Source organism: Bufo gargarizans, chromosome 1 (genome assembly GCF_014858855.1).
Source record: "Bufo gargarizans isolate SCDJY-AF-19 chromosome 1, ASM1485885v1, whole genome shotgun sequence".
In the NCBI taxonomy this organism is placed as follows: Eukaryota; Metazoa; Chordata; class Amphibia; order Anura; family Bufonidae; genus Bufo; species Bufo gargarizans.
The window spans coordinates 668,887,143-668,914,452 of NC_058080.1; the positions used below are offsets into that span (position 1 = coordinate 668,887,143).

The window sequence follows — 27,310 nt, forward strand, 5'->3', positions numbered from 1 at the left end:
CTGTGTCCCCCAATGGAATGTACGAGAAAAAAATCTTTGTGGGGTAATTCTGCAGCTCAATATGACTACAGCGATACCAAACATGTCTTAGAACTTTTAAAAAAATTAAAACCTTTAAAAAAAAAAAAATTTGAACGAACTGGTCATATTCCATTTTTTTAGGTGAAAAAGGTGCCTAAAAAAAAAAAAATAGGGCAAATCATGTTTTTAATTTTTTTCCCATTACTGCGCAGGATAATTTCTAAAATATTTTAATAGGTCAGACATTTTTGTACATGGCAACAACTAATGTTTATGTTTTTATTGTTAATTTTTATGTCTAATATTGGGAAAGGGGGGAGATTTTAAACTTTTAATATTTGTGGCTTTTTAAAAAAAAAAAAATTTAAACTTTAATAACTATCAAGTTCCTAGTGCGCTAGAAAATGGGATCTTTTGATCCCTTATCCCATTTACCATAATAGGATGAAGGGGATTTTGAAACGCACCCTGCTGAGCTGTCTCTCATGCACAGCTTGATGAACAGGATCTTTTTTTTTTCTGTTCTTCTGACGGCTCAGAAGAATGGCTAAATAATGGTGATGTAAACTCCCACTTAACAGGAAGGTTACTAGGACAGCCCTGGGAAGCCTCAGCAGGCCCAAGGCTTCATAGTAACCAATCAGAGCCACGCAATATCACTGGAGGGGCTCCGATCAGAAGGTGTGATGTAAGAATGGGTGAAGTAATAAATCCCTCCGGTCAATGGTGTTTGCAGAAATCTACAAACTTGTCACAAATCAAATGTATAGAACAAAGTTTAATTCACAGAAATTTCTGCTATAAATCTGCTGCTTGTGAACTCACCCTAAAAAGCATAACGCCAACCTAGCTACCTGTGTAGCACCCAGCTAGCTGGTACCTACTCTTGCTGTTACATCCCACACACCCCCTTGGCTGCTGACAGGGGAAGAAGAGCTGGAGAGATCTCAGGATGGGAGGGGTCCCTTGCTGCTGCTGCTATCTTCCCAGGTCATTGGAGCTGCCCAAGGAAGCTTGAGTAACCATATCTAGTCATTAATATCCCTAGAGCTTCCTGGGGCAGTGCATAACTGGGGATCCTTTAGTGTGACAAGGAGGTAGCAAGGTTGAGCACCTCTGGGGTGCCCATTGCCTTTTCCCCATAAATGGTGCTCTTCTTCAGCCTGCTTCCTCTTCACCTTTGATTTCTTCTCTTTGGGGTTGCATCCGCCTAAACAGTGAAATATGTTGAAGCCTTCCATCTAACGTGAACAGAAAACGTAAAACTGGATGTGAACCTGAACGGTCATGCTTATGGAATTACTTTTAAAATGGTGTTGCATAGAAATCCATCCACTTATCCTGGTATTCCATGAGGAACTGTACAATCCGTGATTCTCATTGGACAATTTTAAGACGTTTACAATGTTGTGGCTTACTGGACTCTACATAGATGGTAATCCCAATACTAAACCAGCAAGCGCCCCCTAGGAGTGACTACAGCTATCCAGAATTGAAGGAATCACTTCATACTACTTGCAGTGTCAGTGAAGTTTTAGAATTTTTATTGTTAAAAATAGTCACAATACTGATTTACAACTGTATTCCACATTTATCTTACACAGTATACTTCAAGGGATTGTAAAGATTCTTTCTTGAAAAATAAAAAGCAGACTTTACTCTTGACAGATCCTGTGCTTTCTCACTTGACATTACAGCCAGAATATAATTGAAGTGAAATATAAATTAGCTCTATAAATATAGTTTTGTATCTAGATACAACAGGATCATATACAGGTATAAGAAATGCAATGTCTTAGTTCAAATAAAGGCTGCATCTTCTGTCCTAAAGTCCGCTGTGGTGTCCATCCATGGTGCAGAAGCTATTCCAGTCTACCTGGCATATTTTGACTCAATCTTTTCCTGGGGTAGAGGAGTTTCGGTCTCCTCCACTTATGTCATATAAAAGACCAAAGAATCCGAGTGATAGCCTGACACGTGCAGATATAAAAGGTGAAGAATAAACAGGAGAGGAAGAGTGGTTGTTACCCGTGCTTGGGCTGCTGCAACTGCAACTCCTTCTGTCATCCGAGAACTGGAAAAAAAGGATGAAATTAATGATTATTAACACCTGCAGTTCGGATTTTGTAATTTACAGCTTGCAAGGTCCGTGTGGCCTCCTATAGCAGCCTTACAAGAATAGAATTAATCAGCACAGATACACAATCCGAAGGCTACTAACTAAGAAACAGATTCCGGACAGTGGGGATGAAGTAGAATTACCTGTATCTGAACATTTTTTAAGATATCAACATAATATCTCGCAATTGCAGTATAGGATTATGGATGGTGTTCCCCCACTTAGGAGGAGAGGAGGAGAGGAGGAGATAGGGAAAAATTGCTGGAAGGAACTAAGATGGATCTCTGAACTAGATACCATGGAACCCAAAAGGTCTGAATAGGGAATTTAAGGTGGGCTCTCTTATCTGAACCCCTAAGAAACGTGCGTTTTAGTTACTTAAGTAAAGGTACCCAGCCATGAGCCGTGTTTTTTTAAAATTAAAATTAACCCTTTTCTATCTCTATTTTAGGAAGAACTGTGCACATGCTGTGGGAAGATTGAACATGGATTATGCAGTATAGAAGTATAGAACGTGAACATTTTGTGAGGGACTCAGGAGATATACCAATTTGAAAATTGGGAGAAGAATTCCCGTCTTCTTTTTGGGATACATGTGAGCACCATGATATGCCTTCGGTGGACATAGGTAAGGATAAGAATTAATATGGATATTCTTGATATTGGGGATATTCATTGGGTGTCACACCTTAAGGATGTACAGTTGTAAGAAAAAGTATGTGAACCCTTTGGAATGATATGGATTTCTGCACAAATTGGTCATAAAATGTGATCTGATCTTCATCTTAGGCTACTTTCACACTTGCGGCAGAGAGATCCGGCAAGCAGATACGTCGCCGGAACTGCCTGCCGGATCAGGCAAAATGTATGCTAACTGATGGCATTAGTAAGACTCATCAGGATCCTGATCAGTCTTAAAAATGCCTGATCAGTCGAAAAAATGCATTGAAATGCCGGATCCGTCGTTCCGGTGTCATCCGGCAAAACGGATCCGGCATTTATTTTTTTCACCTTTTTTTCAGTCTGCGCATAACAGGACGACGGATCCGGCACTAATACATCCCTATGGGAAAAAATGCCGGATCCGGCGTTCAGGCAAGGACAGTTATTCAAGGACAAGGACAGTCAGGCAAGGACAGTTATTCTTTATGCAACTTAAGGGTTTAGTGACTTCAGAGGGGTGGAGCCTACTCTGGCCACACCTATTAGTGCACTGTTATCTTAAAGGGGTTCTGCACTTTCATTTAACTGATGATCTATCCTCTGGACAGATCATCAGCTTCTGATCGGCGGGGCTCTGACACCCAGGACCCCCACCAATCAGTTGATACTAGTCGTGACGTCAGTGGGCCGGCGGTAAACAGTGAGAATGCCGCGGCGCTGCTGAAGCGCCGCTGCCTTCTCAAACAGCTGATTGGGGGGGGGGGGTCCCGGGTGTCAGAGCCCCGCCGATCAGAAGCTGATGATCTGTCCAGAAGAAAGGTATCATTATAATGATATAAATCATAATAAGCAGGATCAACCCCACTAGGCAACATAGGTGATCCTGCTGACAAATGCTCTTTAATTTAAAATGTCCACCAGCAGCCTGTCCTAGAATGTGAGCAGGACTGGTTGCCATCACTTGCAGAGCTACTTAGGGAGGTGCGGGCGTGGGGCCTCACTAGAGCATTTGCATATACCACATACTGGTAAGTTTTCCAGTCAGGCTGCTCAGCCATAATGGCACATCATAGGCAGGCTGGCATCATTAACATCTATTGTAAAGTAGTGTAGTGATACTCCTCACCTGCCTCTAGGCAGTTCTACAAATGGAGGCAACCAGTCCCGATTACATTCTAGGATAATTTGCTGGTGGCCATTTTTACATAATTTCAAGAGAACCCCTTTAACTGATGAATGTACATACCATACTGGGATACCTGATTGCAATGAGCAAAACGATTATCTGTAGAACATACTGTAGGTTCCCTTCATGGAAGGAGAAAATAAATGCAAAGGTGACTGCACTCGGTGCAAGTTCTCTCCATTTGGAGACATAAATATGGGATGGAAAAATTCCGTAGATTTCACTGCACACTCTGCTACAAAATGTGTAATTTGTTGTGCAGATTTTAACCTATGCATTACAAAGGCTGAAATCAACAGGAAAAAAAAACTAAATGGTGCAAATCATGTGTGGATATATTAAAAGTAATCTGTCTCCTCCATCAAGCCCTAGTAAATACAGTAGTACGTGTAGGACAACTGCAGCCGACCCCAGAGCAGTAATTTGTATGTTGATACACTCTGCGCCCCCACCTCGATCCCCTGCTGTGCACCCATAAACGGCTATACTTCAAGAAAATGCACAAAAACCAATTGAATTTCATGCACACATACACTATTCAATATAATAAGCCCTTTTTTTTCATATGAATGTCTATACTTTACTTATAAGCCGATGTACAAGTTGGGTTACATCAGGATTCAGTGCACATGGCACCGGCAAACATGTAGTTACGTTTCAGGGGTCCGTCCCCTTTGTCAAGCATGCTGCGGGGTTCAAATACTCACAATCTATATATATATAAGTTACTCAAACGGTTACAAATTAATACATTGAAAAGATATCATAGCAATATAAACCTACAGACTCTAATTTCACTATCCAGTACACTTCCCTTTGTAATAAACGAACATCTTGCCGAGTATAATCATCGCCAACTACTTCCTCCAAAACCTTCCACCTCAAGTCACGTACACATTGTCACTCTCCTCAAGAAAATGTCTTGCCGCCACATTTTCACCAAAGCGCTTTCTCTGTACCATCTACTTATTACTGCTCATTAAATGCCTATTCATTTCTGTCACTTGTGTTTTAGATGCAAATGTTCTAATCGCAGAGCGGTGTTCATTTAACCTGATCTTAACTGATCTACGTGTCTGTTCTACATACACTTTTATACAATTTCTCCTGTCACATGTAAAGAACCCCCATATTGTTCCTCTGCACACAGAAACAGGGGACATGTTTGTACCTAAATTGTCAAAACTGCAATGCTATTACATGTGACAGCAGAAATGTAGTCTTTATGTTGAAGTGCCCCTATGGGAAAGTGTATGTAGGACAGACACCAAGATCAGTGAAGATCAGGTAAGGGCTCTTTCACACTTGCGTTCTTTTCTTCCGGCATAGAGTTCCGTCGTCGGGGCTCTATGCCGGAAGAATCCTGATCAGTTTTATCCTAATGCATTCTGAATGGAGTGAAATCCGTTCAGGATGCATCAGGATGTCTTCAGTTCCTGAACGGAACGTTTTTTTGGCCGGAGAAAATACCGCAGCATGCTGCGCTTTTTGCTCCGGCCAAAAATCCTGAAGACTTGCCGCAAGGCCAGATCCGGAATTAATGCCCATTGAAAGGCATTGATCCGGATCCTGCCTTAAGCTAAACGTCATTTCGGCGCATTGCCGGATCCGACATTTAGCTTTTTCTGAATGGTTACCAGGGCTGCCGGGACGCTAAAGTCCTGGCAGCCATGGTAAAGTGTAGCGGGGAGCGGGGGAGCAGCATACTTACCATCCGTGCGACTCCCGGGGCGCTCCAGAGTGACGTCAGGGCGCCCCACGCGCATGGATGACGTGATCGCATAGCACGTCATCCATGCACATGGGGCGCTCCAACGTCATTCTGGAGCGCCCCGGGAGCCACACGGACTGTAAGTATACCACTCCCCCGCTCCTACTATGGCAACCAGGACTTTAATAGAGTCCTGGCTGCCATAGTAACACTGAACGCATTTTGAAGATGGATCCGTCTTCAAATGCTTTCAGTACACTTGCGTTTTTCCGGATCCGGCGTGTAATTCCGGCAAGTGGAGTACACGCTGGATCCGGACAACGCAAGTGTGAAAGAGGCCTTAAATGAACGCCACTGTGTAAGGAGAACATTTGCATCTGAAAAAACAAGAGACAGAAGTTAATAAGCAAGCAGTTAATGAAAGGTAATAAAAAGGGAGTACAGAAAAAAAGAGAACTTTGGAGAAACTGCGGTGGCAAGAGATTTTCTTGAGGAGCGTGACAATGTGTATGTGACTTGACGTGGACAATTTTGGAGGAAGTAGTTTGTGATGAATATACTCAGCAAGATGTTCATTTATTACAATGGGAGGTTCACTGGATACTGAAATTAGAATCAACGAGCCCAAAAGGGCTGAATGAATGGTGTCATTTCAATGTCTTTCTGTAGTTTTATATTGCTATGATATTCAGTATTCATTTGTAACAGTTGGAGAAACAGGAGTATTTAGATTGTTGGTATTTAAACCCTGCCGCATGCTTGATAAAGGGGACGCACCCCTGAAATGTAGCTACGTGTTTGCTGGGTGCCATGTGCGCTGAATCTTGATGTCACCCAACTTGTAAACATGACTAAGTTAGGTATGGACATTCATAGGAAAAAATGCGCTTATAATATTGAATAATGTCTGTATGCATGAAATTCATGGATAAAACATTCAATAGAAGAGACATGCGGTTTTCTTAATGGTGGTCCATAGGAGATATCAATCTATACACCCACTAAGTTTCGGGTGGTGCTAGAAAACTAAAGTGCCACATTTCCAGTGAAGATTGTATAGTGTTAACACATAAATGGTCCCTGGAATACATTGAGGCCTCCTGTGCATGCGCACATAAAGAAGTCCTCTATGCATTCCACAGCTGGACAGTAGGCACATAGCAGGGGAAGGGAGGCGATTATCGACACAGATTACTGGAGTCAGGAGCCGCTGTTCTATACATGTATTATTGTACTTCATGCGGATCATCAGATGTGACAGATTCCCTTTGAATTCTACTTTGCTGCTATTGTAGTACGCCGTGGATTTTCCCAACCACAGATCTGCAGCAGTTCCACTACATGATTTAAGGAAGCTTACTTGGCTGAAGTAAATACAGGTCCTTCTCAAAAAATAAGCATATTGTGATAAAGTTCATTATTTTCTGTAATGTACTGATAAACATTAGACTTTCATATAGTTTAGATTCATTACACACAACTGAAGTAGTTCAAGCCTTTTATTGTTTTAACCCCTTAGGGACACAGCCTTTTTACACCTTAGGACCAGGCCATTTTTTGAAAATCTGACCAGTGTCACTTTAAGTGATGATAACTTTAAAACGCTTTGACTTATCCAGGCCATTCTGAGATTGTTTTTTCGTCACATATTGTACTTCATGACACTGGTGAAATAAAGTTAAAAAAAATATTTTTTTTTTGCATAAAAAAATGTCAAATTTACCAAAAATTGGGAAAAATTAGCAAATTTCAAAGTTTCAGTTTCTCTACTTCTGTAATACATAGTAATACCCTTAAAAATTGTGATGACTTTACATTCCCCATATGTCTACTTCATGTTTGCAGCATTTTGGGAATGATATTTTATTTTTTGGGGATGTTACAAGGCTTAGAAGTTTAGAAGCAAATCTTGAAATTTTTCAGAAATTTACAAAAACCCAATTTTTAGGGACCACTACAGCTCTGAAGTCACTTTGCGAGGCTTACATAATAGAAACCACCCAAAAATGACCCCATTCTATAAACTACACCCCTCAAGGTATTCAAAACTGATTTTACATACGTCGTTAACCCTTTAGGTGTTGCACAAGAGTTATTGGCAAATGGGGATGAAATTTGAGAATTTCATTTTATTGCCTAATTTTCCATTTTAACCAATTTTTTCCACTAACAAAGCAAGGGTTAACAGCCAAACAAGACTGTATCTTTATTGCCCTGACTCTGCCGTTTACAGAAACACGCCATATGTGGCCGTAAACTACTGTACGGCCACACAGCGGGGCGTAGAGTGAAAGGTGCGCCGTTTGGTTTTTGGAAGGCAGGTTTTGCTGGACTGGTTTTTTGACACCATGTCCCATTTGAAGCCCCCTGATGCACCCCTAGAGTAGAAACTCCATAAAAGTGACCCCATCTAAGAAACCACACCCCTCAAGGTATTCAAAACTGATTTTACAAACTTTGTTAACCCTTTAGGTGTTGCACAAGAGTTATTGGCAAATGGGGATGAAATTTGAGAATTTCATTTTTTTGCCTAGATTTCCATTTTAACCCATTTTTTCCACTAACAAAGCAAGGGTTAACAGCCAAACAAGACTGTATCTTTATTGCCCTGACTCTGCCGTTTACAGAAACACGCCATATGTGGCCGTAAACTACTGTACGGCCACACAGCGGGGCGTAGAGTGAAAGGTGCGCCGTTTGGTTTTTGGAAGGCATGTTTTGCTGGACAGTTTTTTTGACACCATGTCCCATTTGAAGCCCCCCTGATGCACCCCTAGAGTAGAAACTCCAAAAAAGTGACCCCATCTAAGAAACCACACCCCTCAAGGTATTCAAAACTGATTTTACAAACTTTGTTAACCCTTTAGGTGTTGCACAAGAGTTATTGGCAAATGGGGATGAAATTTGAGAATTTCATTTTTTTGCCTAGATTTCCATTTTAACCCATTTTTTCCACTAACAAAGCAAGGGTTAACAGCCAAACAAGACTGTATCTTTATTGCCCTGACTCTGCCGTTTACAGAAACACGCCATATGTGGCCGTAAACTACTGTACGGCCACACAGCGGGGCGTAGAGTGAAAGGTGCGCCGTTTGGTTTTTGGAAGGCATGTTTTGCTGGACAGTTTTTTTGACACCATGTCCCATTTGAAGCCCCCCTGATGCACCCCTAGAGTAGAAACTCCAAAAAAGTGACCCCATCTAAGAAACTACACCCCTCAAGGTATACAAAACTGATTTTACAAACTTTGTTAACCCTTTAGGTGTTGCACAAGATTTAATGGAAAATAGAGATACAATTTCAAAATTTCACTTTTTTGGCAGATTTTCCATTTTAATATTTTTTTTTCCAGTTACAAAGCAAGGGTTAACAGCCAAACAAAACTCATTATTCATGGCCCTAATTCTGTAGTTTACAGAAACACCCCATATGTGGTCGTAAACCGCTGTACGGTCACACGGCAGGGCGCAGAAGGAAAGGAATGCCATACGGTTTTTGGAAGGCAGATTTTGCTGGACTGGTTTTTTTGACACCATGTCCCATTTGAAGCCCCCTGATGCACCCCTAGAGTAGAAACTCCAAAAAAGTGACCCCATCTAAGAAACTACACCCCTCAAGGTATACAAAACTGATTTTACAAACTTTGTTAACCCTTTAGGTGTTGCACAAGATTTAATGGAAAATAGAGATACAATTTCAAAATTTCACTTTTTTGGCAGATTTTCCATTTTAATATTTTTTTTTCCAGTTACAAAGCAAGGGTTAACAGCCAAACAAAACTCATTATTCATGGCCCTAATTCTGTAGTTTACAGAAACACCCCATATGTGGTCGTAAACCGCTGTACGGTCACACGGCAGGGCGCAGAAGGAAAGGAATGCCATACGGTTTTTGGAAGGCAGATTTTGCTGGACTGTTTTTTTTGACACCATGTCCCATTTGAAGCCCCCTGATGCACCCCCAGAGTAGAAACTCCAAAAAAGTGACCCCATTTTAGAAACTACGGGATAAGGTGGCAGTTTTGTTGGTACAAGTTTAGGGTACATGTGATTTTTGGTTGCTCTATATTACACTTTTTGTGCGGCAAGGTAACAAGAAATTGCTTTTTTGGCACCGTTTTTTTTTTTGGTTATTTACACCATTCATCTGACAGGTTAGATCATGTGGTAATTTTATAGAGCAGGTTGTCACGGACGCGGTGATACCCAATATGTATCCAATTTTTTTTTTTATGTACGTTTTACACAATTATTTCATTTTTAAAACAAAAAAAATGTTTTAGTGTCTCCATAGTCTAAGAGCCATAGTTTTTTAAATTTTTGGGCGATTATCTTATGCAGGGTCTCATTTTTTGTGGGATGAGATGACGGTTTGATTGGCACTATTTTGGGGTGCACATGACTTTTTGATTGCTTGCTATTACACTTTTTGTGACGGAAGATGACAAAAAATGGCTTTTTTTACACCGTTTTTATTTTTATTTTTTTACGGTGGTCATCTGAGGGGTTAGGTCATGTGATATTTTTATAGAGCCGGTCAATACGGACGCGGCGATACCTAATATGTATACTTTTTTTTTATTTATGTAAGTTTTATACAATGATTTCATTTTTGAAACAAAAGAAATCATGTTTTAGTGTTTCCATAGTCTAAGAGCCATAACTTTTTCAGTTTTTGGGCGATTATCATGGGTAGGGTATGATTTTTGCGGGATGAGATAACGGTTTGATTGTTACAATTTTGGCGTAGATGCGACTTTTTTGATCACTTTTATTACCTTTTTTGGGAAGTAAGGTGGGCAAAATTCCAATTTCATCATAGTTTTTAATTTTTTATTTTTATGGCGTTCACCGTTCGGGTAAAGTAACATTACCGTTTTATAGATCAGGTCGTTACGGACGCGGCGATACCAAACATGTGTAGGGAATTTTATTTTTTTCATTTTTAATCAGTGATAAATGTGTTTTTTGATTTTTACTTTATTTTTCACTTTTTTCACTTTTTTTTTGACCCAGACCCACTTGGTTCTTGAAGATCCAGTGGGTCTGATGTCTGCATAATACAGTACAGTACAATATATATAGTACTGCACTGTATTTTACTTACACTGAACAGATCTATGCTTTCAGCACAGATCTGTTCAGCACCATGGACAGCAGGACGCCTGAGAAGGCGTCCTGTTGCCATGGGAACCTTCCCCGTCTGCTCAGTAGTGGCCAGAACTGCGCAGACGGGGAAGGGTAAGGACGGGGCTTGGGGGGGCTGCCTGGAAGCTCTCTCCCTCTCCATTCGGGGGACTGCAAAGGCACAGCAGCCCCCCGATCGGAGAGGGAGGGAGCTCCCTCTTACTGTTAACCGTTTCCATACAGCGGTCCGTACGGACCGCTGTATGGAAAGGGTTAAACGGCTGACATCGCATCACCGATGTCAGCCGTTTATACCAGGGTGCCAGCAATGTGCTGGCACCCTGGTATACCCACTAGACGCCAACGATTACGCAATGGGAGGCGGGCGGGGGATCGCGATCCCGCCTACCGCACCGCCCGCCTCCCGCACCGCCCGCAACCCTCCCCCTGCACCTCCCACCGTGCTCGAACAACTCAGGGGTGCAGGGGGGAGGGATACAGGAAACAATTTTTAATCCTAAAGTTTCTGATCCCCGCGGTCAGGGACCGCGGGGATCAGAAACTGCAGAAATCGCAGCAAACCGCAGGTCTGAATTGACCTGCGGTTTGCCGCGATCGCCGACATGGGGGGGTCACGGGACCCCCCCGCGCATTTAGCCTAGGTGCCTGCTCAATGATTTGAGCAGGCGCCGGGTTCCGATCACTGCCAGCCGCACGGCAGTGATCGAAAATGCACAGGGCGTACATGTACGCCCTGTGTCCTTAAGTACCAGGGCACAAGGGCGTACCTGTACGCCCTGTGTCCTTAAGGGGTTAATATTGATGATTTTGGCATACAGCTCATGAAAACCCAAATTTCCTATCTCAAAAAATTAGCATATTTCATCCGACCAATAAAAGAAAAGTGTTTTTAATACAAAAAAAGTCAACCTTCAAATAATTATGTTCAGTTATGCACTCAATACTTGGTCGGGAATCCTTTTGCAGAAATGACTGCTTCAATGCGGCGTGGCATGGAGGCAATCAGCCTGTGGCACTGCTGAGGTGTTATGGAGGCCCAGGATGCTTCGATAGCAGCCTTAGGCCTCTTTCACACGACAGTATGTCCATTTCAGTGTTTTGCGGTCCGTTTTTCACGGATCCGTTGTTCCGTTTTTTGCTTCCGTTGTGGTTCCGTTTCCGTTCCGTTGTTCCGTTCCGTTTTTCCGTATGGCAAATACAGTATACAGTAATTTCATATTAAAAATTGGGCTGGGCATAACATTTTCAATAGATGGTTCCGCAAAAAACGGAACGGATACGGAAGACATACGGATGCATTTCCGTATGCATTCCGTTTTTTTGCGGACCCATAGACTTTAATGGAGCCACGGAACGTGATTTGCGGCCAAATATAGGACATGTTCTATCTTTAAACGGAACGGAAAAACGGAAATACGGAAACGGAATGCACACGGAGTACATTCCGTTTTTTTTGCAGAACCATTGAAATGAATGGTTCCGTATACGGACCGTATACGGACCGCAAAAAACGGCCCGCAAAACGGAAAAAAAAAACGGTCGTGTGAAAGAGGCCTTAAGCTCATCCAGAGTGTTGGGTCTTGCGTCTCTCAACTTTCTCTTCCCAATATCCCACAGATTCTCTATGGGGTTCAGGTCAGGAGAGTTGGCAGGCCAATTGAGCACAGTAATACCATGGTCAGTAAACCATTTACCAGTGGTGTTGGCACTGTGAGCAGGTGCCAGGTCGTGCTGAAAAATGAAATCTTCATCTCCATAAAGCTTTTCAGCAGATGGAAGCATGAAGTGCTCCAAAATCTCCTGATAGCTAGCTGCATTGACCCTGCCCTTGATAAAACACAGACCATCACTGACTGTGGGTACTTGACACTGGACTTCAGGCATTTTGGCATTTCCCTCTCCCCAGTCTTCCTCCAGACTCTGGCACCTTGATTTCCGAATGACATGCAACAGTCCAGTGCTGCTTCTCTGTAGCCCAGGTCAGGCGCTTCTGCTGCTGTTTCTGGTTCAAAAGTGGCTTGACCTGGGGAATGCGGCACCTGTAGCCCATTTCCTGCACACGCCTGTACACGGTGGCTCTGGATGTTTCTACTCCAGACTCAGTCCACTGCTTCCGCAGGTCCCCCAAGGTCTGGAATCGGTCCTTCTCCACAATCTTCCTCAGGGTCCGGCCACCTCTTCTCGTTGTGCAGCGTTTTCTGCCACACTTTTTCCTTCCCACAGACTTCCCACTGAGGTGCCTTGATACAGCACTCTGGGAACAGCCTATTCGTTCAGAAATTTCTTTCTGTGTCTTACCCTCTTGCTTGAGGGTGTCAATGATGGCCTTCTGGACAGCAGTCAGGTCGGCAGTCTTACCCATGATTGCGGTTTTGAGTAATGAACCAAGCTGGGAGTTTTTAAAAGCCTCAGGAATCTTTTGCAGGTGTTTAGAGTTAATTAGTTGATTCAGATGATTAGGTTAATAGCTCGTTTAGAGGACCTTTTCATGATATGCTAATTTTTTTAGATAGGAATTTTGGGTTTTCATGAGCTGTATGCCAAAATCATCAATATTAAAACAATAAAAGGCTTGAACTACTTCAGTTGTGTGTAATGAATCTAAAATATATGAAAGTCTAATGTTTATCAGTACATTACAGAAAATAATGAACTTTATCACAATATGCTAATTTTTTTAGAAGGACCCGTGTATAATGTCACTGCAAAATGAAGTCATTTCCCAGAAGAAAATGGGAAGTGAATAATCAGATGCATTATTACTGTAGGAGGAAATAACCAGTAGGATGCGGTACAGGGAACTGCTCCACCTTCTCATGCCTCCACATGCATGCCAAATGGTCAGTGAAAAACCAAGCAACGTCAAATACTGTATATGTTCGTTTCCTTTTTTTTTTTTTGCCATTCTTTAAATGGCTTTGGATTCTGAAAGTTATAGCTGGGTAGTAAAGTTTTGTGCCTAATCATAAAGTTCTTATATTATTCTATCAGGAATACTGTTAGAATAAAAGAATGATAGCCCCCATCCTAAACATCCACTCTATTCTCCCTGCTGCTGCAGCCATGACATGCCTCTATTACTGCAAGTGGCCTCTGCAGCCAGTCCCTGGTCTCAGTGTTATATGGCATGAGTCCAGCGTTTACCTGCAGTGGGAACATCACTGCTGCAGTCTGGACAATAAAGCCAAAGCCTCTTTCACACGAGCAATACGGATTGTGTTCGGATGTGTTCAGCAAAAAAGATTGTTTTGCATGCAAGTTCAAACTGTTTTTTTTTTTTTGCAATTGCGTTCAGTTTTATGCGTCATCCCTTGTCCTATTCACCCTAATAGATCTCTGTTAGGGTGAATAGGACTTCACACTCTCCCTGCTCTCCTGTGCATAGTACACACACAGCAGGAGATTATCATGGCTGCCAGGGCTTCAGTAGAGTCCTGGCTGCCATGGTAACCGATCAGAGCTCCAGGATTACACTGCTAGAGCTCCGATCACAACTGCCACCAATGAGGAGGGGACCCTGTGGCCACTACTATGCTGGCTGCTCGACTCTGGGGAGGACACTCAGGAGGAGGAGGCTGCTGCCATTCGCCAAGCTCACTAGCTCAGACCGCGCAGCAGTGTATTCCCTCCCCTGTCCCGTCTCCGGCTTTAATTAATAGCGGCACATTCATGGGTGGCAGTGGTGCAGGCAGCTTCAGAACCCGCTCACTTTATTGGGTTCAGCAGGGCCGCGTCATAGGAGAGGGACTCCCTCCTCCGCCACTGTCTGCGCACGCGCCGAGCTCCGTAAGAGGAGAGAGTAGTATTGAAAAAATTAACATCCTGATACCAAATCGATACTGGCATAAAAGTATCGATTGGGTATCGAAAGTTCAATACCCCAAACAACCATATGCACGACATTGCTAAAGGTTAGACTGTATAGGCAGCACTCACATTATATCATACCCACCGTACATTTACAGGCTATAGGGGGTTTGTCAGCAGTAGTCCACTTATGATGCTGAGGGACCTTTCTCTGCCTCCATGGAGGTTTTGATGAAGACTCCGAGCTGTTTTGTGCTTGCATCCCTCAGTTGGTCGAGCTGCCTTCGGCCAAGGCGCAGGAGATACTCTATGTGCATGATGTCCGTCCTGGGGATTTTGGCATTTTTTCTAAATTCATGCTGGATTTGAGGCAGGAAACCAGGTTTGTCCTTTCCAGCTCGTAAAAACTGTTTGTATAGACTGAGGACTTGTTTCTGGAGGTTGCTGTGTCTTATCATTGTGTCTCATCACTGTAGGGACAGAAGCCACAGATCAGCTGAGGGTATATCCAGATTGTATTTCTCAGAGTCCCTAATGTAATACCGCCAGAGCAGCCAACCAGATAGCAGGACAAACACGTAGTACAGCTGTAGCCTCATGTTAAAAGAGGTTGGCCAGGACTTGAGAAAAATGGCTGCTTTTATCCACTAACACCACCACACTTGTCCACAGGCTGGGTGTGAAATAGCTTCTCAACTCCATTCAATTCAATGGAGCTGAGCCACAATCGTGGTGGTGATTATGCAATAAAGTAGCCATGTTTTGTTTTTCTAATCCTGGACAATCCCTTTAAAGGCATAATAACAAGTTAAGTAAGTGATCTGTGAGCCAAAACCAGGTGTGGGTCTAAACACAGAACATGTGTAGATCTTTCCCTTATCTGTGGAGGCTCCAATCCTGGTTTTGGCTCACAATCACTGATGGAAATCACTGACATTTGAACGAGGCTTTACACTGACATAATGCTGTCAGTGTAACAGATTTCAAGACTTCTAGGTCACGTAGCATTATAAATCATTAAAAGGCTTCTGTCACCTCCCAAAAGTCCTTTTTTTTAGGCTAATTAAAATCCTTATATGGCGATTTTTCAATATATAGGGCTATTACCCTTTTCTGTTGGCTAGTTTCTTTAAAAACAGCACTTTTATAATATATAAATTACCTCTCTACCAGCAAGTAGGGCATCTACTTGCTGGTAGCCGCCGCACCCTATTTGCTGGTAGAGAGGTAATTTACATATTATAAAAGTGCCGTTTTTAAAGAAACTAGCCAACAGAAAAGGGTAAGCCCCCTATATATTGAAAAATCGCAGTATAAGGATTTTAATTAGCCTAAAAAAAAAATATATGACTTTTGGGAGTGACAGAAGCCCTTTAAAATGCAGGGCAATCATGTCAGAGGAGCGGATGCCAAAACGGGACCTCACACTGACATACTGTCGCTGGTGTGGGCCTGGCCGTAGTGTATCGGTTCCTCACAGTTTTTGAGCTCTCTGCTTTCAGTCAATGAATAGGGATGTGGTTGCTTACTTCTAGAGGATGAAAATCTGTTCTGGTCATATAAGATGGACAATCAGCGTAAGCTGAACACATGCAAGACTTCCACCCATTCAACGACTGCAAGCAGATATCTTGAAAACTGCCAGGAATTGACAGAAAGTAAATGTAAGAGGGTCATCATTTCATTACACAAAGAAAGAGCTTTATTTCTGTCTGTGGTAATAAAGATCATTATACCCAGGGTTGGACATGGCCTAGAGGTAGGGATAATGAAGACACTGCTACTACTGGCGCTTGCAGTGTCTGTAGACCATGGATTCCTGAAGAACATCCTACAACGTGACACACATGGAAAATCACATCTGTTATTGCAAAACGCTAAAGTCCTCTCCCATAACCACAAAGGGGAAGTGAATAAGCATCTGCATTATTAGTATAGGAGGCTATAACCAGTATGATGCAGTACAGGGGACTGCTCAACCTTCTCATGCCTCCAGTTAGCCTGACCATACACATTATACAGTGGTCCGACCGACAGCTCTCTCCTGATCAACCATACACCTGCATGCCCAGCCAGCCAAGCATGGATGTGACCTGAGCAAGAAGGGGAGAAATAGCCGCAGCCAAACACCAGTGAGAGGGCGACGCCCTGAAGACAAAAACATCAAGCAGTTGAAACGTGTCCCCCTATACATAGAAGGTCGGAGGGTTCGAGTAGACATTTATCTAATGAGTATGACCAGCTTTACACAAGTGACTGTCCCTGAGAAATTCAATCCACTAGTTATTTATACAAGTTTAATCCATGTAAAAACACTGAATTTGTGACCTAAAAAAGGTAAAAAAATAAAATAAAAAATGCTTAGGAAAAAAATCTTACATTTCCCAGGACACACACTGGAGAGATTTAACAAAACTGGTGTAAAGGAAAACTGGCTTAGTTTCCCATAGCAACCAGATTCCATATTTCCTTTTCTGAAGGAGCTCCGTAAAATGAAAGCTGGAATCTGACTAGTTGCTATAGGCAACTAAGGCTACTTTCACACCAGCGTTTCGGTGTCCGTCTGTGAGATCCGTTTCAAGGCTCTCACAAGCTGCCCCAATGCATTCTGAATGGATGCGCCAAAACGCCTGGCCATCCATTCTGAACGGATACCATCATTTGCATTTATAGGTGCAGATCCGTCTATGCAGATACCAGACGTAGCCGGACCTAACGCAGGTGTGAAAGTAGCCTAAGACAGTTTTAGGCTACTTTCACACTAGCGTTCAGAGCGGATCCGTCTGAGACGGATCCGCTCATATACTGCAGACGGTGGCTCCGTTCAGAACGGATCCGTCTGCATTATATATAAAAAAAAAAATTCTAAGTGTTAAAGTAGCCTGAACGGATCCGTCCAGACTTTACATTGAAAGTCAATGGGGGACGGATCCGTTTGAAAATTGAGCCATACAGTGTCATCTTCAAACGGATCCGTCCCCCATTGACTTTCAATGTAAAGTCTGGACGGATCCGTTCAGGCTACTTTAACACTTAGAATTTTTTATATATATATATATATATATATAATGCAGACGGATCCGTTCTGAACACTTAGTCTGGACGGATCCGCTTGCCTCCGCACGGCCAGGTGGACACCCGAACGCTGCAAGCAGCGTTCAGGTGTCCGCCTGCTGAGCGGAGCGGAGGCTGAATGCCGCCAGACTGATGCATTCTGAGCGGATCCGTGTCCACTCAGAATGCATTAGTGCTGGAGGGATGCGTTTGGGGGCGCTCGTGAGCCCCTTCAAACGGAGCTCACGAGCGGACACCCGAACGCTAGTGTCAAAGTAGCCTTACCTTTACACCAGTTTAGATAAGTATACAGGACAGGAGAAGTGGTACTGTGCAGTGTCCGTATATACAGGATAAGAGCAGATACTGAGGATTACACCCAGTATACAGGACAGAAGTGGTACTGTGCAGTGTCCATATATACAGAAGGGAACATGCACAAACTTTTTTTCCTTTCCACATACGGGCCGTATTTTGATTCCGTATACGGTACCATTCATTTCAATGGATGCGCAAAAGATGCGGAGAGCACTCTGTGTGCTGACTGCATCCGTTGCTCCGTTCTGTGGCCCAGCAAAAGTGATGGAGCATGTCCTATTCTTGTCCGTTTTGCAGACAAGAATAGGCATTTCTATAAAGCCTCCTGCACAAACGTATGCGCCCTGATGCGGCCCGCAATGCACGAACACCGACCGTGGGTCAGCCGCAGCGGAACGCGGACCCATTCACTTTAATGGGTCTGCAATCCGGCCACTGCGCAAAAAGAACATGTTCTATCTTTTTGCGGAACGGAAGTACGGGACAAAACCCCACGGAAGCACTCCGTAGTGCTTCCGTTCCATACCATTCAAGTGAATGGGTCTGCATCTGTGATGCAGAATGCCCACGAAGCAGCGCCAGTGTATTGCGGATCCGCAATACAGCAACGGGCAGTACACGTACGTGTGCAGGAGGCCTAATGGTCCTCCTGTTCCATTCCGCAAAGTGCAGAAGGCACATGGGCGGCAACCGTTTTCTGCGGATATTGAGGATTACACCCAGCACTCACTCACACTCACTCTCTCTTCCCTTACACAGACCTTGTGCGGTTTCTGTGGTCTCCTTGCTCCAGTGAAGTACAGGACCTGTGAACCGCCATGTGACGTGGTCATGTGCTATTCCCAGTTTCCTCATACATTTGCACCTGTGGGCAGCATTCTATAGAAGTTTTGTTGCGATATGCAGCAAAACCGTGCAGTACAAGACTTCCCACAGGCATGGCGGTATGCAGCTAGCCGTAAAATAAGAGCCGCAGCAGCACATGTCGGCTGAGCGGTGACCTTCCCGTGTGCCGCCATGTAGTAACACTGACCTTTCTTACCGGAAGCCCACCAGCGCCACCGGAAGCGACGCTGTACACTCACTGACACTCATTTCCTGAACTCTGCCGCCATCTGCTGTCCACAAACGTGCACTACAGCCTGTTTGATCTCTAGGAGGACATTGCAGGCAGCGTGTTCTCACCATTTGTAGGAATATGGGCAGTGTGCCCAACCCAGCATTATATGGTCCAGTGGTCAACCCAGCATCATATGGTCCAGTGGTCAACCCAGCATCATATGGTCCAGTGGTCAACCCAGCATCATATGGTCCAGTGGTCAACCCAGCATCATATGGTCCAGTGGTCAACCCAGCATCATATGGTCCAGTTGTTAAAGGGGTTAAAGTTTTTATTTTTTTATTGATGACCAATCTTCTGGATCGGTCATCAGTATATGATCAGTGAGGGTGTGACACCCGGGACCCCCGCCAATCAGCTATTTGAGAAGGCATTGGTTCTTGCAGTCACTCCGCAGCCTTCTCTCAGCTTTGCCTAGGCCAATGATGGCTAACCTCAGGCACTTCAGCTGTGGTGAACTACAACTCCCAGCATGCTCCATTCATTTCTATGGACTTTTGAGAACAGCCAAGCAAGTGAACATCTTGGAAGTTGTAGTTTTACCACAGCTGGAGTGCCAGAGGTTAGCAATCACTGGCCTATGTTATGTCCTAGGGGAAAATCAGCTCCATTGAAGTGAATGGGGCTGAGCTGTGACACCAAGCACAACCACTATACAATGTACGGCGCTGTGCCTGGTGGGCTGGAAGAAGGCAGCGGCACTCATAGGAGCGTTGGTGCCTTCTCAAAACAGCCGATCAGTAGGGGTCCTGGTTGTCAGACCCCAACGATCAGATACTGATGATAGGTCATTAGTAAAAAAAAAAAAACTCTCGGAAAACCCCTTTAAAAGTTATCCTCTATGTAGATACTAAGGCTGGGTTCACACGGGCGTTGCGGGTGATGTGCAAGAAAAGATGCGGATGCGTTGCGGGAAAATGCGCTATTTTTCCCCGCGAGTGCAAAGCATTTTAATGCGTTTTGCACGCCGTGAGAAAAATCTGCATGTTTGGCACCCAGACCCGAACCCGGTCTTCTTCACAGAAGTTCGGGTTTGGGTTAGGTGTAGTGTAGATACTAGCATTCTTAATACAGAATGCTAAGTAAATTAGGGATGGAGGGGTTAAAAAATTTTTTAACTCACCTTAATCCACTTGTTCACGCAGCCCGGCTTCTCTTCTGTCTTCTTCTTTGATGACCAGGAGGAAAGGGACCTGTGGTGACGTCACTGCGCTCACCATGGTGATGGATCATGTGACGGACCATGTGAGGACCGGAGTGACGTCACCACAGGTCCTTTTCCTCCTTGTCAAAGAAGAAGACAGAAGAGAAGCCGGGCTGCGTGAACAAGTGGATTAAGGTGAGTTACAGTATTATATTTTTTTTTAACCCCTCCAGCCCTATTTTACTTAGCATTCTGTATTCAGAATGCTATTATTTTCCTTTATAACCATGTTATAAGGGAAAATAATGCAATCTACACAACACCTAACCCAAACCTGAACTTCTGTGAAGAATGTCGGGTTTGGGTACCAAACATGCCGATTTTTCTCACACGTTTGCAAAACGCATTAAAATGTTTTGCACTCGCGCGGAAAAGTCACGCATTTTCCCGTGACGCACCCGCATCTTATCTGGCCCAAATCCATGACGCCTATGTGAAAGAGGCCTAAGATCGGTGAGGGTCCCACCTAAAGCCGCCATCTGGCCAGTATCTCCCCAGCCTAGATGGTATTTTACTCAGCACGCCGATGCTGGTATTTTATTTACCTACAATAATAATTGCCCATAATTCTGTCAGACACATTTTGCACGTAATGGTTATTCCTTCCTACCAGCCTTGCTTTGGTGCCGGCAGGGAGGGGTAGGATCTGTGGTTGGTTGTCAGTCATGCGCGGTAGGAAACTGGATGGGAGGAGCGAAAGAGAGATGTAAAAACAGCCAAGGACGGAACAGAAGTGGCTGACCGAGGACAGGAAAGGAAGGGGGAAGGAGGACTGGCGAGACAGCGGGCGGCTGTTGTTGTGGGTGTTAATTTGAGAAGCTCCTGCGCACCTCCTGTGTATAAATACCTCCCCAGCAGAACCAAATACCACAGTACAGCATAAAATACCGCCCCATTAAAACCAAATAGCACAGTACAGCATAAAATACCGCCCCATTAGAACCAAATACCACAGTACAGCATAAAATACCGCCCCATTAAAACCAAATACCACAGTACAGCATAAAATACCGCCCCATTAGAACCAAATACCACAGTACAGCATAAAATACCGCCCCATTAGAACCAAATACCACAGTGCAGCATAAAATACCGCCCATTAGAACCAAATACCACAGTGCAGCCTAAAATACCGCCCCATTAGAACCAAATACCACAGTGCAGCCTAAAATACCGCCCCATTAGAACCAAATACCACAGTGCAGCCTAAAATACCGCCCCATTAGAACCAAATACCACAGTGCAGCCTAAAATACCGCCCCATTAGAACCAAATACCACAGTGCAGCCTAAAATACCGCCCCATTAGAACCAAATACCACAGTGCAGCCTAAAATACCGCCCCATTAGAACCAAATACCACAGTGCAGCCTAAAATACCGCCCCATTAGAACCAAATACCACAGTGCAGCCTAAAATACCGCCCCATTAGAACCAAATACCACAGTGCAGCCTAAAATACCGCCCCATTAGAACCAAATACCACAGTGCAGCCTAAAATACCGCCCCATTAGAACCAAATACCACAGTGCAGCCTAAAATACCGCCCCATTAGAACCAAATACCACAGTGCAGCCTAAAATACCGCCCCATTAGAACCAAATACCACAGTGCAGCCTAAAATACCGCCCCATTAGAACCAAATACCACAGTGCAGCCTAAAATACCGCCCCATTAGAACCAAATACCACAGTGCAGCCTAAAATACTGCCCCATTAGAACCAAATACTAAAGTACAGCCTAAAATACTGCCACCCCACAGCATTCAATTCTATCACTGTCCTGAGGATGGCTATACAGCTGAGTTCAGGAGGGCACCTGCAGCCACCAACTGAATAAGTATCTGATGCTCCTATAATTAAAGGGTTTCTGTCACCTGAAGAATGGGTATTACGCTGGCTGACAGCGATGTGCTAATGTCATCTGAACATAACTATATTAGTGCCATCTCACTGCCTGAAGCCTTTATTGAGAAAAAAGAACTTTAAAGGGCTTCTGTCACCCCACTAAACATGTTTTTTTTTGTGTACTTATAATCCCTATACTGCGATTTATCCATACATAATGTGATTAATCATTTTGGTTCAGTAGATTTTGCTAAAAAAAAGTACTTTTATAATATGTAAATTACCTGTCTACCAGCAAGTAGGGCGGCTACTTGCTAGTAGAAGCCGCATCCTCCTATCATAATGACGCCCCCTCCGCATGTTGATTGACAGGGCCAGCGAACGGGATCGTTCTCTGCTGGTCCTGTTTGCATTCAAAATCTGGCGCCTGCGCCGTACCTGTCTTCAATCGGCGCAGGCGTACCGAGAGGCACACGCTCGCTCGGCCGCTCCATCCTCAATGCGCCTGCGCCGATGACGTCACATCTATACCCGGCGCAGGCGCATTGAGGATGGAGTAGCCGAGCGAGCGGCCGCCTCTCAGTGCGCCTGCGCCGATTGAAGACAGGTACGGCGCATGCGCAAGATTTTGAATGCAAACAGGGCCCCCCTGTCATTGATCACCCCCCGTCATTGATCACCCCCTGTAAGGCTCCATTCAGATGGCCGTATTTGTTTTACGGATCCACGCATCCATGGATCGGATCCGCAAAACACATACGGACGTCTAAATGGAGCCTTACGGGGGGTGATCAATTGTGACAAACGCCATTGTAACAAATAATTTCTACTAGTGTGATTTACCAGTTACCCCCCCAAAAAATTTATTGAAGCAGGGGTGTTATTTACGCTAAAATGATTTGCAGTCATTTCTTGTGGAAGAGCATAGGGCGGTATTTCAGTAATACACAAAACATTTAAACGCACTGCATGGTTGCATTCATTTCTGGTGAAAGAGTATAGGTGCTTATTTCATAAAAAAAAATTAAAATACATACACACTGCTGGTGAAAGCGTATAGTGGCCTATTTCAGTCCCAAAATAAATATATATTTTTAGTTCACTTCTGCAGTTATTTCTGTTGAAAGCGTATAGTGGTCTATTTGAGTCCAACAAGAAATATATATTCTCAGGCCGCTTCTGCAGTTATTTCTGGTGAAAGCGTATAGGGGTGTATTTCAGTACTACAAGAAAAATATATTCTCAGTTCACTGTTGCAGTTATATCTGTTAAAGCCTTTACTGGCATATTGCAGTATAAAAAAATATATACAGTCACCATTTGCTGGTGCACTTATATGTAGAAAAACCTATATTGACGTATATCAGTAGAAAAAGAAATATACCGGTACATTCGCCATTCGCTGCTGCACTTATATCTTGAAAAACATTTATTGACATATATCAGTATAAAAATAAAAATATATTCAGCTTTCACTGTTGCAGTTATATGAGGTAAAGCCTTTAGTGGTGTATTTCTGTACAAAAATCAAGATACAGTCAGGTCCATAAATATTGGGACATCGACACAATTCTAACATTTTTGGCTCTATACACCACCACAATGGATTTTAAATGAAACGAACAAGTTGTGCTTTAACTGCAGACTGTCAGCTTTAATTTGAGGGTATTTACATCCAAATCAGGTGAACAGTGTAGGAATTACAACAGTTTGCATATGTGCCTCCCACTTGTTAAATAACCAAAAGCAATGGGACATGATAATATTCATAAATCAAACTTTCAGTTTTTAATACTTGGTTACAAATCCTTTGCAGTCAATTACAGCCTGAAGTCTGGAACGCATAGACAACACCAGATGCTGGGTTTCGTCCCTGGTGATGGTCTGCCAGGCCTCTACTGCAACTGTCTTCAGTTCCTGCTTATTCTTGGGGCATTTTCCCTTCAGTTTTGTCTTCAGCAAGTGAAATGCATGCTCAATCGGATTCAGGTCAGGTGATTGACTTGGCCATTGAATAACATTCCACTTCTTGCCCTTAAAAAACTCTTTGGTTGCTTTTGCATTATGCTTTGGGTCATTGTCCATCTGCACTGTGAAGCGCCGTCCAACGAGTTCTGAAGCATTTGGCTGAATATGAGCAGATAATATTGCCCGAAACACTTCAGAATTCATTCTACTGCTTTTGTCAGCAGTCACATCATCAATAAATACAAGAGAACCAGTTGCATTGACAGCCATACATGCCCACCCCATGACACTACCACCACCATGCTTCACTGATGAGGTGGTATGCCTAGGGTCATGAGCAGTTCCTTTCCTTATTCATACTCTTCTCTACCCATCACTCTGGTACAAGTTAATCTTGGTCTCATCTGTCCATAGGATGTTGTTCCAGAACTGTGAAGGCTTTTTTAGATGTCGTTTGGCAAACTCTAATCTGGCCTTCCTGCTTTTGAGGCTCACCAATGGTTTACATCTTGTGGTGAACCCTCTCTATTCACTCTGGTGAAGTCTTCTCTTGATTGTTGACTTTGACACACAAACACCTACCTCCTGGAGAGTGTTCTTGATCTGGCTAACTGTTGTAAAGGGTGTTTTCTTCACCAGGGAAAGAATTCTTTGGTCATCCACCACAGTTGTTTTCCGTGGTCTTCCGGGTCTTTTGGTGTTGCTGAGCTCACAGATGTTTTAGGCACGCCTAATGTTTTTGTTATCTCTCTGATGGGTTTGTTTAGTTTTTTCAGCCTAATGATGGTTTGCTTCACTTTGGATCTCATCCTGAGAGTTGACAGCCACAAATTCCAAATGCAAATAGCACACTTGAAATGAACTCTGGACCTTTTATCTGCTCATTGTAATTGGGATAATGAGGAAATAACACACACCTGGCCATGGAACAGCTGAGAAGCCAATTGTCCCATTACTTTTGGTTCCTTAACAAGTGGGAGGCACATATGCAAACTGTTGTAATTCTTACACCGTTCACCTGATTTGGTTGTAAATACCCTCAAATTAACCTCTTCAGGACACATGACGTACCGGTACGTCATGATGTCCTGGTACTTAAGGACACATGACGTACCGGTACGTCATGTTTTGTTCCGATCACTGCCGCCCGGCGGGCGGTGATCGGAACAAGGTGCCTGCTCAAATCGTTGAGCAGGCACCTAGGCTAAATGCGCGGGGGAGTCCCGTGACCCCCCCCATGTCGGCGATCGCAAGAAACCGCAGGTCAATTCAGACCTGCGGTTTGATGCGCTTTTGCGCACATTGCTGGCACCCTGGTATAAACAGCTGACATTGGTGATGCGATGTCAGCCGTTTAACCCTTGAATGGACCGCGGTATGGAAAAGGTTAACAGCGCAGGGAGCTCCCTCCCTCTCCGATCGGGGGGCTGCTGTGCCTTTGCAGCCCCCCGATGGGAGAGAGCCCCCAGACAGCCCCCCGAAGCCCCGATCCTCACCCTTCTCCGTCTACGAAGTTGTGGCAGACGGGGAAGGTTCCCATGGCAACAGGATGCCTTCTCAGGCGTCCTGCTGTCCATGGTGCTGAAGGTATAGCTCTGTTCAGTGTAAGTAAAATACAGTACAGTACAATATATATTGTACTGTACTGTATTATACAAACATCAGACCCACTGGATCTTCAAGAACCAAGTGGGTCTGGGTAAAAAAAAAGGTTAAAAAAAGTGAAAAAAAAGTAAAAATCTAAAAACTAATTTATCACTGATTAAAAATGAAAAAAATAAAATTCCCTACACATGTTTGGTATCGCCGCGTCCGTAACGACCTGATCTATAAAATGGTCATGTTACTTTACCCGAACGGTGAACGCCATAAAAATAAAAAATACCACCTTACTTCCCTAAAAAAGGTAATAAAAGTGATCAAAAAAGTCACATGTACACCAAAATTGTAACAATCAAACCGTCATCTCATCCCGCAAAAAATGAGACCCTACTTAAGATAGTCGCCCAAAAACTGAAAAAACTATGGCTCTTAGACTATGGAGACACTAAAACATCATTTTTTTGGTTTCAAAAATGAAATCATTGTGTAAAACTTACATAAATTAAAAAAATGTATACATATTAGGTATCACCGCGTCCGTATCGACCGGCTCTATAAAAATATCACATGACCTAACCCCTCAGGTGACCACCGTAAAAAAATAAAAATAAAAACGGTGTAAAAAAAGACTGGAGAAGTCAGCTCAGTGCATTGCCTGGATTGTTTTGCTCTTGAGTTCCTCCAGTAAAGAAGCACACTGATTAACTACAGACCCTGACTCTCTAAACCACTGGGATGAACCATGCCTTACCATCTCATCCGGAGAGTATCTAGACGTTGCATCAATTCAGTGGTGTCCGGGGGACCCAGCATTGCATTGGGGGTCCACCTGAAACCTGGCAACTGCAGGAAATCTGCAGCAAATGAAAGGTAAACCTTTAAACCACACTCACAGTGCTGATAGCTGTTGCGGGTTAGCAGTCACATACTGTGATTTACTCATATGTCTCAGTTATAGCATCTCAGGGTCAGATCTCATATACAGAGGCTTTATCTATGAGATGTGACACTGCACTACAAGCTAATTATGGTCATCCCTGTTGTTATGCCTTTTCAGAAGTGTAAACAGTTATATTTACTTATTCTAGTTATAATGGATATTCATTGCCTTTAAGAGCAATGTTGGTTTATGTTCACTATTTTGTATGAATTATACATTTAGACAGTTAGAAGATACACAACATCTGCAGAAGTAGAGGCTTCATTGTATTTCTTATCTGAACATGAATTCCACAGTGCGAGAATTGTCTAGATGTTCCTCAAAGTATATACAGTTGCAAGAAAAAGTATGTGAACCCTTTGGAATGATATGGATTTCTGCACAAATTGGTCATTAAATGTGATCTGATCTTCATCTAAGTCACAACAATAGACAATCACAGTCTGCTTAAACTAATAACACACAAAAAGTTAAATGTTACCATGTTTTTATTGAACACACCATGTAAACATTCACAGTGCAGGTGGAAAAAGTATGTGAACCCTTGGATTTAATAACTGGTTGAACCTCCTTTGGCAGCAATAACTTCAACCAAACATTTCCT

The 27,310-nt window shown here is 43.5% G+C and overlaps 1 protein-coding gene and 2 non-coding genes across 7 annotated transcripts; all 3 read right to left on the bottom strand.

Moving 5' to 3' along the window:
• Positions 1-1,542: 1,542 nt before the first annotated feature.
• On the bottom strand, positions 1,543-19,125 carry SDHAF1 (succinate dehydrogenase complex assembly factor 1). Of its 5 annotated transcripts, none has more exons than XR_006388878.1 (3): positions 18,788-19,053; positions 14,784-15,124; positions 1,543-2,095 (listed from the first exon to the last, which is right to left on the bottom strand). XR_006388878.1 is itself a non-coding variant. In XM_044292108.1 (3 exons), exon 2 carries the CDS (start codon positions 15,110-15,112, stop codon positions 14,843-14,845), a length of 270 nt encoding a protein of 89 aa, XP_044148043.1. In that variant the 5' UTR covers positions 15,113-15,124; positions 19,060-19,125; the 3' UTR covers positions 1,543-2,095; positions 14,800-14,842. The 5 variants fall into 5 exon arrangements, 4 of the variants coding, with proteins under 4 accessions (XP_044148043.1, XP_044148036.1, XP_044148022.1 ...); XM_044292108.1 differs by lacking the exon at positions 18,788-19,053 and adding an exon at positions 19,060-19,125 and having other exon boundaries at positions 14,800-15,124; XM_044292101.1 differs by having other exon boundaries at positions 14,805-15,124.
• LOC122925320 lies at positions 13,541-13,672 on the bottom strand. Its single transcript, XR_006387623.1, has one exon. It is a non-coding gene; the product is annotated as a small nucleolar RNA SNORA47 (small nucleolar RNA).
• LOC122925321 lies at positions 16,532-16,649 on the bottom strand. Its single transcript, XR_006387624.1, has one exon. It is a non-coding gene; the product is annotated as a small nucleolar RNA SNORA47 (small nucleolar RNA).
• Positions 19,126-27,310: the final 8,185 nt, after the last annotated feature.